Below are 11,161 nucleotides of genomic sequence, written 5' to 3' on the forward strand. Positions count from 1 at the left end.
AAGTTACATTGACTTCCTTATCGATGATGTTGAACTGGAAACATTGAATGACTAAATGGGTGGGAATTGAAATTGAATATGAATGATTAAATTAATAAATAAAAAAACACATCCTTATAAAATATATCAATAATTTTATATATATTCAATTGGATTTATATTCAATTTAATCTGAAGTAATTCCAGGATTCAAAGATCCATCTGATCTGAAAACCATTCAATTAGATAAGGATCTAATTCAATATTGCTTCGGATTGACAATGATCCTATCCGATATTTGACTTAATCTGATCTACCTTTATAAACTCAAACTAAATTTAAATAAAATCTAAATTGATTCGGCACAAATTCAATCCGAATCATCCTATTACCACCTCCAATTGAAATCTTTGTTTTAGCATTTAAACCTAGTTGGGTTACTGTTATTGAACAACATGTCTCTGCGGTTCAAAACACCAGCTAGCTGGAATGAAATCAATATGCATTATAAATCCATAATACAAACAGAAAATCACACAAATAAATCTCATCGAAAAACTTTTAAAAAATAAATAAAATCCACCACACTTCTTCTCTTGACAACACACAAACCCAACATGAAGCAGAAGAAGACGCAAAATACTACAACCTACGGAAATGTGTATTTTATTTGAAATAGCGCAGCTTGATGTCATTATTTCATAACGTTAGAGAAAATTTAGCCTATACATAAAAATAAAAAAAATGAAAAACCTAACCCACCTAAGTCTCTTTCTGTGTGTAATTGCAGGCAAAAGCCAGGCAGCCAGCCAACCAAGGTACAAAGCACAAGGTTAGATATTATTATGATGGCAGAGACTTAACTGCCATGTTCCTTTGTTACCTTCCCTTCTGCAAAAACAAAATAAAAAAAGGACACCTAACCTTTTTTGAAGGGAAAGCTTTGGGTTTTACCATTTTGATACCCTGAAAGCTTTGGATGTAAGTGATACTCTTGTCCTCCTCTACAATACTGCTCTCAGAAATCAAAAGGGAAAAGAAAATGTATAATTTGTTTTTGCAGATTTTAAGGCCAAAAAGATGAACTGACCCATCCCCTTCTAACCAACAGACAATTAATCCATCCTCAATCTACTTTATTTAAGAATGTTATGTCCCCCATCGCCATATACTCATCCTCCTCTCTTCCTTCTGTGACGCTCTTGTTTTTTTTTTTTTTTTTTTTTGTATTTCAAAATTAATGGTCCCATCCCAAGAAGATTTCATATGATTTCAAATCACAACAATTTCTTTTTCATATTTATAATTTTTATTTATTACTTGCTGCTTTCAAACATACAGATATGTGAATTGAACTGTGGCCTTAAAATTGCCACCATTGTTCCACCGCAAATATTCATGCCGATTGTCAGATATCATTTAAAGTTTGATTGGTAAACATACATTAAACATAACCCACCCAAAAAAACCTCTTCTTTTCCTGTTCATATGAATATTATATTGTATTCTGATTAAATACGATCAGCAGGACCAGAAAGGAAATGAACATCGTAATAAATTTTCGCCAACAAATGTCCTATGGCTATTCTACACCTGAAAATGCCATGAAGAACACAAAGATATGACTCGTTTTCATGCAAGGGAAGGCCCTTGTTTTTGTTATTAACAGTTTACCCTTCACTTTCTCTTTCCATCAACCTCTGTTTTCACAGACAACATATAGATTTACGTACACGTGTGTATCACTGTAGCTACAGTGTTTGTTCATGTGCTCCTCTCACTGATAGCCACCTCGAAAACAATATTCATCACACGTGTGAAAGTTTCAGAAACGGGGAAGAAGATAGATCGCAACTGTAAACATGAGCTTTTAGCTTAAAGGATGACAGTACATTTACTAAACCAAATGAAATGCCCAAATGAAGATACTGAAAGAGAAAGAGTTTTTTTTTTATTGAAGAAGGCTCACTTATCAGCTAACTCATGGCTTTGAGAGCAATGATCATATTTACATATGAAATCATGCTAAAAAGAGTGAAATCAGGATGTTAAAAACTAAAAGGAAAAGTAGAGAGAGAACAAGTGAAGATTTGGTGTGCTACAAGTTATAATATAATCGTCTCATTTTGCACAACAAAGATTTTGTTGTTTTTTCTCCGTTTAAATCAAAGGTTATTAGGAAATTAATTATTACAGATGTAGATCCAAACTCACATGATCTTGTACGCTAGGCTTTGATTCATAAACGTACCGACTCTGGGAACTTGAACCACCACCACCAACAACAACAACAGCCTGCGATGGGTTCAATTCATCACCAGCAAAAAATGGCGACGGATGCGACGATGATGATGATGAAAGGTCGCGATAGAAATTAGATGAGTTACTTTGAACCGTAGCAGGGATTCTCCATAACCCTAGTGGGCTGCCATTGATGGGTGGGTGAGAAAAAGAGCTTTTGCTCCCATAAAATCTACTGCTACTACTGCTAATGCTATTGTTCCAAGAAGGGTAAGTCGCCATAGCCGGGTTTGGAGCTGAGCCTAGCCTGTAGTTAACGAGACCGTACATATGAGCATCTGATAAAGAGCTTTGCACCATTGCTGACTGAAGATGAGCTCGTTTGGCGTGTTGGCGTTCCCTTTTGTGGGCGTTTTGGTGACCACCCAAAGCTTGGGAAGTCGGGAAGTTTCTACAGCAATAGTGACACTCAAACCTTCTGCTGTTTTCTCCATTCTCGTTCTCCTTGCTTGTATCTTCGTTGTTCCCAGCTGAGTCTGACTCGTTGCTGGCCGAGTCGGCACCACCGAATTCTTTCCCGAACAAACGAAGGGTACCCTTTTCTTTGGTAGAGGCAGGACGGATAAAGGGAAGCTGAGAGAAGGATTCAACGTTCATAAAGTCATGAGTTTCCCTTTCATTCTTCTCCATGGAGAAGAGAGAAAGAAAGGAGAGGGGCGGTGGGTGGGCTTTAATTTCTTTGGGGGAGAGCTGGAATGATTGAGGGGAGAGAGAAGGGAAAGGAAGGGAAGGGAAGAAGGTAGCTAAGGCAAAGGGGAGAGGGTGGGGCCTATAAAGAAAGGAGCAAATACACAAAGGGAGTGACCATGGCAATGGCTATGGGCATGCAATTATCTGAGAGTGAGGGCTGACAAGGAAGGCCACAAGTTTCTGGTCAGTGGCTTTGGCAGTTTGGGTTGTCAAAGTACTACCTTTGCTTCCTTTCACTTCAATTTTTTGTTTCTTTTGGAAAGTTGTTCTCCACACCACCTCCTAAGATCTTGAAAATTCATTTTCTCACCCCTCCACCTCCATTAACCAAAATTTCTATAAAAAAATTATTGGAAAAATTTCAAGTATAATAGGAAAGTTATAAAAAAATAGTGTCAATTTATAATCTCTCTTTATTTTTTTTTAAATTTAATATAATAGAACTTATTAAGTGGTCTCAATAGTAAACGATGACATTGCTCTTTCTAGAGGATTCAAGTTCTAACACCTACAAAGGGTGTATATGGGCTGTTAATTATTAAAAAATATTCTAAATATATACTACCTTACACAATCCACTGAGAAGGGTTACCTGGAGCTTCCGCTCGTGGTCCATCTTCCTTCTTCATAAAATAATGACTGTCATTTATTGTTTTGTTGTATTTAAGGTGTAAACATTCTACAATCATAGCTCAAACTCATGGTTCTTAAAGTAAAACAATATCCTTTTTATTTAATGAGGCCATTTAATAGAGCCCTTTGTATTGTTATTTTCAAAATACAATTACATGAATTAGAATGATTAATAAGTAAGATTTGAACAATGTTCAAAGTATATTACATCCTAGATACGCCAAAATTGAAATGTAAATGTGTAGATTTTTTTAGGAAAATATTGATGTGGGAAGCAAATGACATGTGAGACCACATGCAATGGGAAGGGTGACAAGAATAAGTCAAAAACAAAAGGGTCGCCATCCAAGGAAACCCTAATTCTCTACATGTAGTAAAGAATAAGGTATTTCAATTTTATCATTTGGGATTAGGGTTGGGGGGCTGGTCTCGGATGAAGTGTAGAGGTGCGTTGATTTGGGTGGGAGTGGGCACAATAGGGAAAGGTCGCTATCTCCTAGTTCCCTCATCTCTCTCTTTCCCATTAGGTGGCTCGAATGAAACCTGTCTTTGAGAGACCTCTTTCTCCTGCAAAATCTAACATGTTCCCATAAAATATGTGGACCAACTCTTAGATGTAGAGACTCCATGCTTTTCAAACTAAAGCCTTCTTTGCTTCATCAACATCCTAATCATTATTTCTAGGGCTTTGTTTGGATCCACATATTTATATACTCCGTCTACATACATACTTTATTTCCTTCAAGAAAATTCTAAACAGTGTCAAAAGTAAATATTTTAGGTTACTTCGCATATGGATTCCTTTACAAGTCTAATTAAATGAATTTACATGATTAACCAAGCAAATAAGCAGGTTAGTTTCCGTGCTTAATTTGAAGAGAAAGAAACATAGACATAATAACTATTTAATTGGATAAACAGTTAAAAGAACCCTCAAGGTCCTGGTGATAAACGATTGAGAAACAAAGACGATATAGAGAATATAAAAACTCAAAAGAGTACTGAAGATGGAAAAATGCCCTAAGGTGAGTTTCCCAAGAAAACAATAAAAAATGTTTCATTGAGATGAATTACTGTTGAAACTATAATTATAAAGGGGAAAAAAGGAGAGAGGTAAATCTAGAAGTGAGGCCACAGATTATCCAGGTTTACTTGAAATGGCGCCTGAGGAGGTGAGAGGCAGACGAGCTAAATATTAAGAAGACGACGATGAGTTTCTGAGCCAAAGAAAGAGGAGAAAAAAGAAAATATGGAAGAAAATTTATTATAAATATATAAAATTAATGTCTAAATTATATCCAAAATTTACTTTTGGCTGCACAAAAGGGGAAGCTATTTATAACCATCTTTTCCGCTCCGTTTAGGCTATGCATGTCTAACATTTGGTATCATGAGTATGATTAAATCTATACATTGTCTTTTTAAAGTTGTAAAAAAATGGTGCTATCAAATCCCAGATTTCGACATAAGGTGTGGAGGTACAAGAAAGAACCAAATAATTTGTGAAGAAGGGTCGGGAGTGCTAAAAATGATTATCAACAGAATGCAGTGTTTCCTCCGCAGATCTCGGCAAGAAAGATGTCTTGGTTGAGGAGGATATAGTTAGTTTGGAGGGCGACCTTAACACTTCATCTGTAAGCAGATTCCGGTTACTAGTGGGGGACGGATCAGGGGTAGACTTCTGGAATGATCACTGGACAGAAGTTCCAACGTTGAGACATTCTTTTTCGCTGATTTATGATTTGGCCTTAAACAAAGCCGGTTTCGTTAATGAGTTTAGTAGCAAGCTTCATTGTGTATGATTTTGGTCCATCGAAATCCTCAGACCTGTAATGGACGCCAAAATTTCGTGTTGGGAAGATTTTATTGGAACTCTAAATCGAGCAACTCTTAGTAGTAATTCCTTGGATACGCTGGTTGGGAAGGGTTCTCCTAACATATTTATTCCCCTAGAATGTTTTGTCGTGCTGAGATTGCTTCTGATGCGCCGAAGGATGAAGTTTGGAAGTTTGTTTGGGAGGTAAATGTTCATCATAAAGTTGCTGCCTTCACTTGGAAATTTATTCTGAATAGGATTCCTGTACGTGCCGAGTTAGCTAGGAGGGGGATTTTGTCGATAGATGCTTGCTTTTGCTTTTTTGTCAAAAAGAATTGGAAAAAACGGTTAATCATCTTTTTTGTCATTGCGAGAAGATATGGGTTGTTTGGAAAAAATGGTTCTCAAGGTGGAACTTTCAGTTTACTTACCCTGGTAATGTTAAGTCTCTCTTACTGTCCTGGTTCGGTATTCCTGTTCGGTATGGATGTTTTTTAATATGGAAGTTACCTTTCTTTGGTCTATTTGGTTGCATAAGAACGTGGTTGTTTTAAAAAAGAAGAGTTGTAAAATAGACTCCATTGTTGATTCGGCTATTGGATTGACAGATTTTTGGAGCAAATGCTCTAGCTTGGATTCTTTTTTCTCTATTTCAGACTTTTTCAGAATCACTAATGAACTGATGTTGCAGAGATAACTGCATTGGTGAATTGTTGAGGTTAGTTGTGGTTTAGAATTGCAATGTTTGCCTTTGTGTTACGATTTTGCATTATTTTGGATGGTTGCTGCTCGTCGAAGGTTTCATTATTCATGGCTACTCGTGTGGTCAGATATAAGCTCATCTTAAGGTCCGTCGTGTTGAAAGTCGAGTGGTCCTTCTCTAATCGGCAATTTTCTTTTCTTTCTGTTACAAGTTCTGTTTTCATTGCTTATTTGTAGTGTTAGTGCTTATAGTGTAGTCAATTACTTGTTGTTTTGATACCGGCAGGTGCACTCTTTTTTCTCCATCTAGATTTATAGATGGTTTTTAATCAAGTACTGTCAATATTTTATTTATATGATTTTACCTTTTTAATCCAACAAAATCCCTTTTCAAAAAAAAAATGATTTTGGGTTGTTTTGTGAAATAAAGAAAAACGGTTGTAACCGTCCCTTAAGCTCGGAACGAGTCTTGATTTATTTGTGAAAAATTCGATTTTTGCAAAAAGAAATGTTTTGGAGTTGCCATCGACTTTTTGGATTAGGTAGGTCGAATACCTAAAAATTATTTTTTAAAACAGTTTCTAAGAAAATATAATTTTAAAAGATGCACAAGTCTACGTGTAACCAGAAATTCATTTTTTGAATAAAAGAAAAAAGGGTTCATGGGCGATTACGCGTGGGGAATGATAAGCACCCCCACAACATCCAAAATTGGTACCAATCGATTATAAATTGTCTTTAAAAGTGGAAATCAAAGAATTCGAATATAAATTTAAGTTACGATCCTATTACTCCAAATTCAACCATACAATTTTTATTTAACGGAAAATTCTAATGAGAAATAAAAAATATTCAAATATTTCCAATTGAAGAGAAGATAATCCCTAAAATACTTTAGGACGAATATTTATCTTTCCAACTAAAATACAAAAAAATATAATAATTTCTCCCAAAAATTAGAGATTACATAATTTTATTAGACCAAAATGAGAAAAGCTAATTTATCCAAATTACAAATTTAATTAGAAAAGAGAAAGGATGTTCAATTATTTAAAAAGATCAAGACCAAATCCCTAATAAAAAGTAGGCAAATTGTCTCGACAAGTTTAAAAAAAAGAACATTTCATTTTCCCTTTAATCTTGATTAATTTAAAAAATACTCGATTTTTTAGATTCTTCTAGTATGGTATTTACTTATTTTAAAAATATCAGAATAGAACATCTAGTTACTTTAAGATATTCCTTTCTTAATATTTTAAAATAAATAAATACTACCTTTAATCCAATTATGAAATCGGTCAAGTTATGTTTATGAGGCTTTCATATATAGTCAAACATTTAGATATAAATGCACAAACAAATTTACATGGAAAAGGAGAAAAAATAAATCTTAATAAATTGAGAGAAATGTTGTAATCCATTTAATGTGAAATTAATCAAAATAGGCATAGAAATACATTTAACAATTTTAAAAATCTAAATATGCTAAGCAATGTGAAAAAAAATATTTAAACAAATTAATTAATCATGCTCAATGATAAAAATTTCAATTTTAGTGGCAAAAATATAAACATGAGAAAAGCAATGAACAATGTAAATATCACACATTACGGGTGCTTAAATGAAATAAAATCATAAATAACATAACGACCAAAATGCAAGATAGCAAAATAAGGCACTCAATATGATTAAAAAATGAAACATGCATATATATATGTGACTAAAATAAAATAAACATAAACTAAAGTGCAATAATTAAAGGACTACAATTAAATTGCTGAAAAATAAGGGACATAAATAAAATATCAGAAAATTAAAGCAAATAAAATTTAAGGAATAAAATTAAATAAAGAAAAATAAAAAAGAATAAATTTAAAGGGGCATAAAATTAAATAACAGAAATAAAAAGTGTAATAAAAATAAAATGTTATTGTTAATTTTAATTTTTAACCCATACCGCAAATAATGCGAGTCGTACTCCGGAGCGAGTCGTTGCAAGGCCGTACATGATTCGAACATAAAATAAATAAATAAAAAGTTAACGGTTAGTGGTTAGATGTTAATAGAGTTCGAACCATAATAATGTGGATCATACCACGGATCGGGTCACCACAAGGTCGAATTAAACATTCGAATATGAATGAAATTAAAATAGGGATCAAAATAAAAGAAAATAAAAATACAACAGCTAATTTCAAAAAAATAGAAATGAATGATTAAAATAAAACTAATGAAACTAGAGTATCATATTCAAAATAATTAAAAAAAATGAGGAATGGGTGACTATTTCGTAAAAAGGCGCCTAAGTGTCCTGGACCTAATAAGGATTAACAAAACACCTAACAAAACAATAAGGTAAATTATAATGATCAGACCCTACAATTCATAATAAAATTCAAAATAGTCCAAAATCAATGACAAATATGCAAATATGGGGCTAAAGTTGGGGGATTAAACATGAATTAGCCCAAAAAGTCTAATATTAACCTAATATATCAATCTAAACAACCTAAAATAAAAAACTAAACTAACTCCCCATCTTTCATATACTCTCTCGAATTCTCTCTCTCTTCACCACATAATTGGCGGTCGAAACTCGACATTGCTCAAATCTTCGACCACCGACCGCGACCAGGGTAGCCAACGAACCAAACCCACATACTCCCTCTCTCTCTAACATAGATCACACAAACAACAAAAAAACTCAAAACCCACAAGCAAAAAAAAACGCGGCGGTAAAATGACACGACTCTTTGACTACCCCAGAGACACGACATCGATGACGACCTGACTCCGGCAAGGCCCTATTCGACTAAGACAAATGCTATCTTCCCTTCCCTCTTTTTATTTTGAAAAAATAATTCCAAGAAAGAGAGAAAGTTGCTGAAAAATGAATAAATATCTTGAATGCCTTTTTGTTTTATATTTCGAATGGGAAAAAGTTTGTTTACAATGCTCTCTTTTTTTATCGAGAGAGAAGAAAAAACGAGGAGGCTTAAATCGGGGGAGCCACCCCTTTAACACTCTGTTTTGGGGTTTTTATAGAACCCATTATAAGAAAAAAAAATTGCTTTGTTTTTTTTTGTGTTTGGTGATGAGGCCATGGAGTTGAAAGCGACATGGAGTGTTTGAGATGTACCATGGGATTACTGGGATATGGTGGCAAGAGGGTATGGCCATAATGATTTTTTTTGCATTTTAAATTAATTTTTTTGGGATAAAATTGGTGATTATAAAAACATAGGATCTTTTTAAAATAAAAATAATTATTTTTTAAATAAAATTTTAAAAAACTATGAGGGTGACACTTGTCTGTTAAAAGAAAAATTTAACAGTTGTTATGTCAAAAGCACTTAAAAGTGTAACAGAAAAAACGTTAGACACATATTTTGAGCAAAAAATTCTTTAGACACTTATTATTAATTTTGACTATAATTTGTGTATTTATTTTTATATTAAGCAATCGAATAAATGAATTGTGGAAGGTAACCACTTTCATGGAAAAACCGTTCAATGTATGGATATGTGACACTTTACCCAGTGATGGAAGCCACACCAACAATATTAAAATTGAGATTTATTTTTCCTTGTCATCTGTTAGAATCTTTGGAAACTGAGGAACTTGATACTCTTCGACAAAAATTTTATTAAGCATGATAATATTCTAGTATGGAGCAAAATATTTGTAGAGGATATTGTGATGGGTAGGACACATCGTCTGTAATCACCATTTTCAACTCTTACCTATTATTATTATTATTATTAATATTATTATTATTACAAAATACCCAAATCAAACCCAAACCCATTACCCAAACATTCCAGCCCAATTACAAAGCCCAAATTCGGACACAATTACAAGCCAAAAAAACTCTAACCTGACCTAACCCTAACCGCTCTTTATCAGCCGCCGTCGTCGCCAGAAAAAATTCCAATCCCTGACCAGTTCGCCCTGTGTCAAACTGCGTCGATCATCGTCACCGTCAAGCCTAGCCAAGTCAGATCATCAAATATCTCACCAAAACCCAGAAAATTCGGAGCATTTAAAACTCAAATGATAAGAAACAATGAATATCATGAATTAGGTTTAGCTTTTTTTATTTTTTTATCCCCATAATATTTAGGTATAATAACCCGAAAACCAGTGTAAAAAGAGGACCTTTCCCTTCATTTTCGGAGCAATAAAGAGCAAAAAAAAATTCAAGGTATTTTCTTTTCTTTTTAGTTTCGAAAAAAAAAATATACAAAAGTAAGGAAGCCGAATAGTTACCTGAGATGAGGTAGCTCATCGTCGGGGTAGTTGGAGAGGAAGAAGTTGAAGCGTTTAGGGGAGTTTTGTGGTATCTAGGAGCTGTGTTAGGTGATTTAGACCCTAGATCTGAGTTTAGGAGGTCAAAAATAGGTTGCAGAGTTTTTTTTCTTGGGTCGTTTTAGAATTCTAGTTGCACTTAGGTCTTGTAGAATTAGACCTTCTGCTTTAATCCAGTTGCACTTAGGTATCTAAATTATAGTTTACTTGCATTTTAGTCCTTAAACCTTTAATTAGAATTTTAAATTAATATAATTAAATAGGTTAAAAAGAGTCCCACTTTTAGTTAGATTTCAATCTAGTCATTTTAATTTAAGGAGTAATCTGAGTTGGCCCTTGCCTAAATACTCAAGGGACCATATCGATTATTCGATTTAATAACTGATTAAAATCATGTATGATTAACATTAAAGCCTACAATTTTTAGGTTTATGCCTTTAGCTTCTTAATTTTCATAATTTGACACTTTAAGATAGAGGAAGTCTTAATCTATTTCTAGTTTAATTAGGATTAATAATAAATTGTTTGATTGCATCTTATTTTAAAACCTAAGACAATGTTCACGTATTAGGGAGTCAATAGTATATCCCCGCAAGTATGCTCAGGGGTGACTCTTGGTGATTCCCGAAATAGGTCGACATCCTTTTTAAGACTACATCATGATTTCTAAAATTGAGGCAATGTTCAGTTATTGGGCAAAATAGCTGATCGAGTATTCATGCTAGGGGGAG

General features: G+C 33.8%; 1 protein-coding gene across 3 annotated transcripts; it reads right to left on the minus strand.

Moving 5' to 3' along the window:
* Positions 1–1,480: 1,480 nt before the first annotated feature.
* On the minus strand, positions 1,481–3,125 carry LOC120155259 (zinc finger protein GIS-like). Of its 3 annotated transcripts, none has more exons than XM_039166848.1 (2): positions 2,194–3,115; positions 1,481–1,572 (listed from the first exon to the last, which is right to left on the minus strand). In XM_039166848.1, exons 1-2 carry the CDS (start codon positions 2,908–2,910, stop codon positions 1,567–1,569), a joined length of 723 nt encoding a protein of 240 aa, XP_039022779.1. In that variant the 5' UTR covers positions 2,911–3,115; the 3' UTR covers positions 1,481–1,566. The 3 variants fall into 3 exon arrangements, with proteins under 3 accessions (XP_039022779.1, XP_039022768.1, XP_039022773.1); XM_039166837.1 differs by lacking the exon at positions 1,481–1,572 and adding an exon at positions 1,678–1,833 and having other exon boundaries at positions 2,194–3,125; XM_039166842.1 differs by lacking the exon at positions 1,481–1,572 and adding an exon at positions 1,751–1,873 and having other exon boundaries at positions 2,194–3,119.
* Positions 3,126–11,161: the final 8,036 nt, after the last annotated feature.

Source organism: Hibiscus syriacus, unplaced genomic scaffold (genome assembly GCF_006381635.1).
Source record: "Hibiscus syriacus cultivar Baekdansim isolate YM2019G1 unplaced genomic scaffold, ASM638163v2 tig00002840_pilon, whole genome shotgun sequence".
NCBI classification, from domain to species: domain Eukaryota; kingdom Viridiplantae; phylum Streptophyta; class Magnoliopsida; order Malvales; family Malvaceae; genus Hibiscus; species Hibiscus syriacus.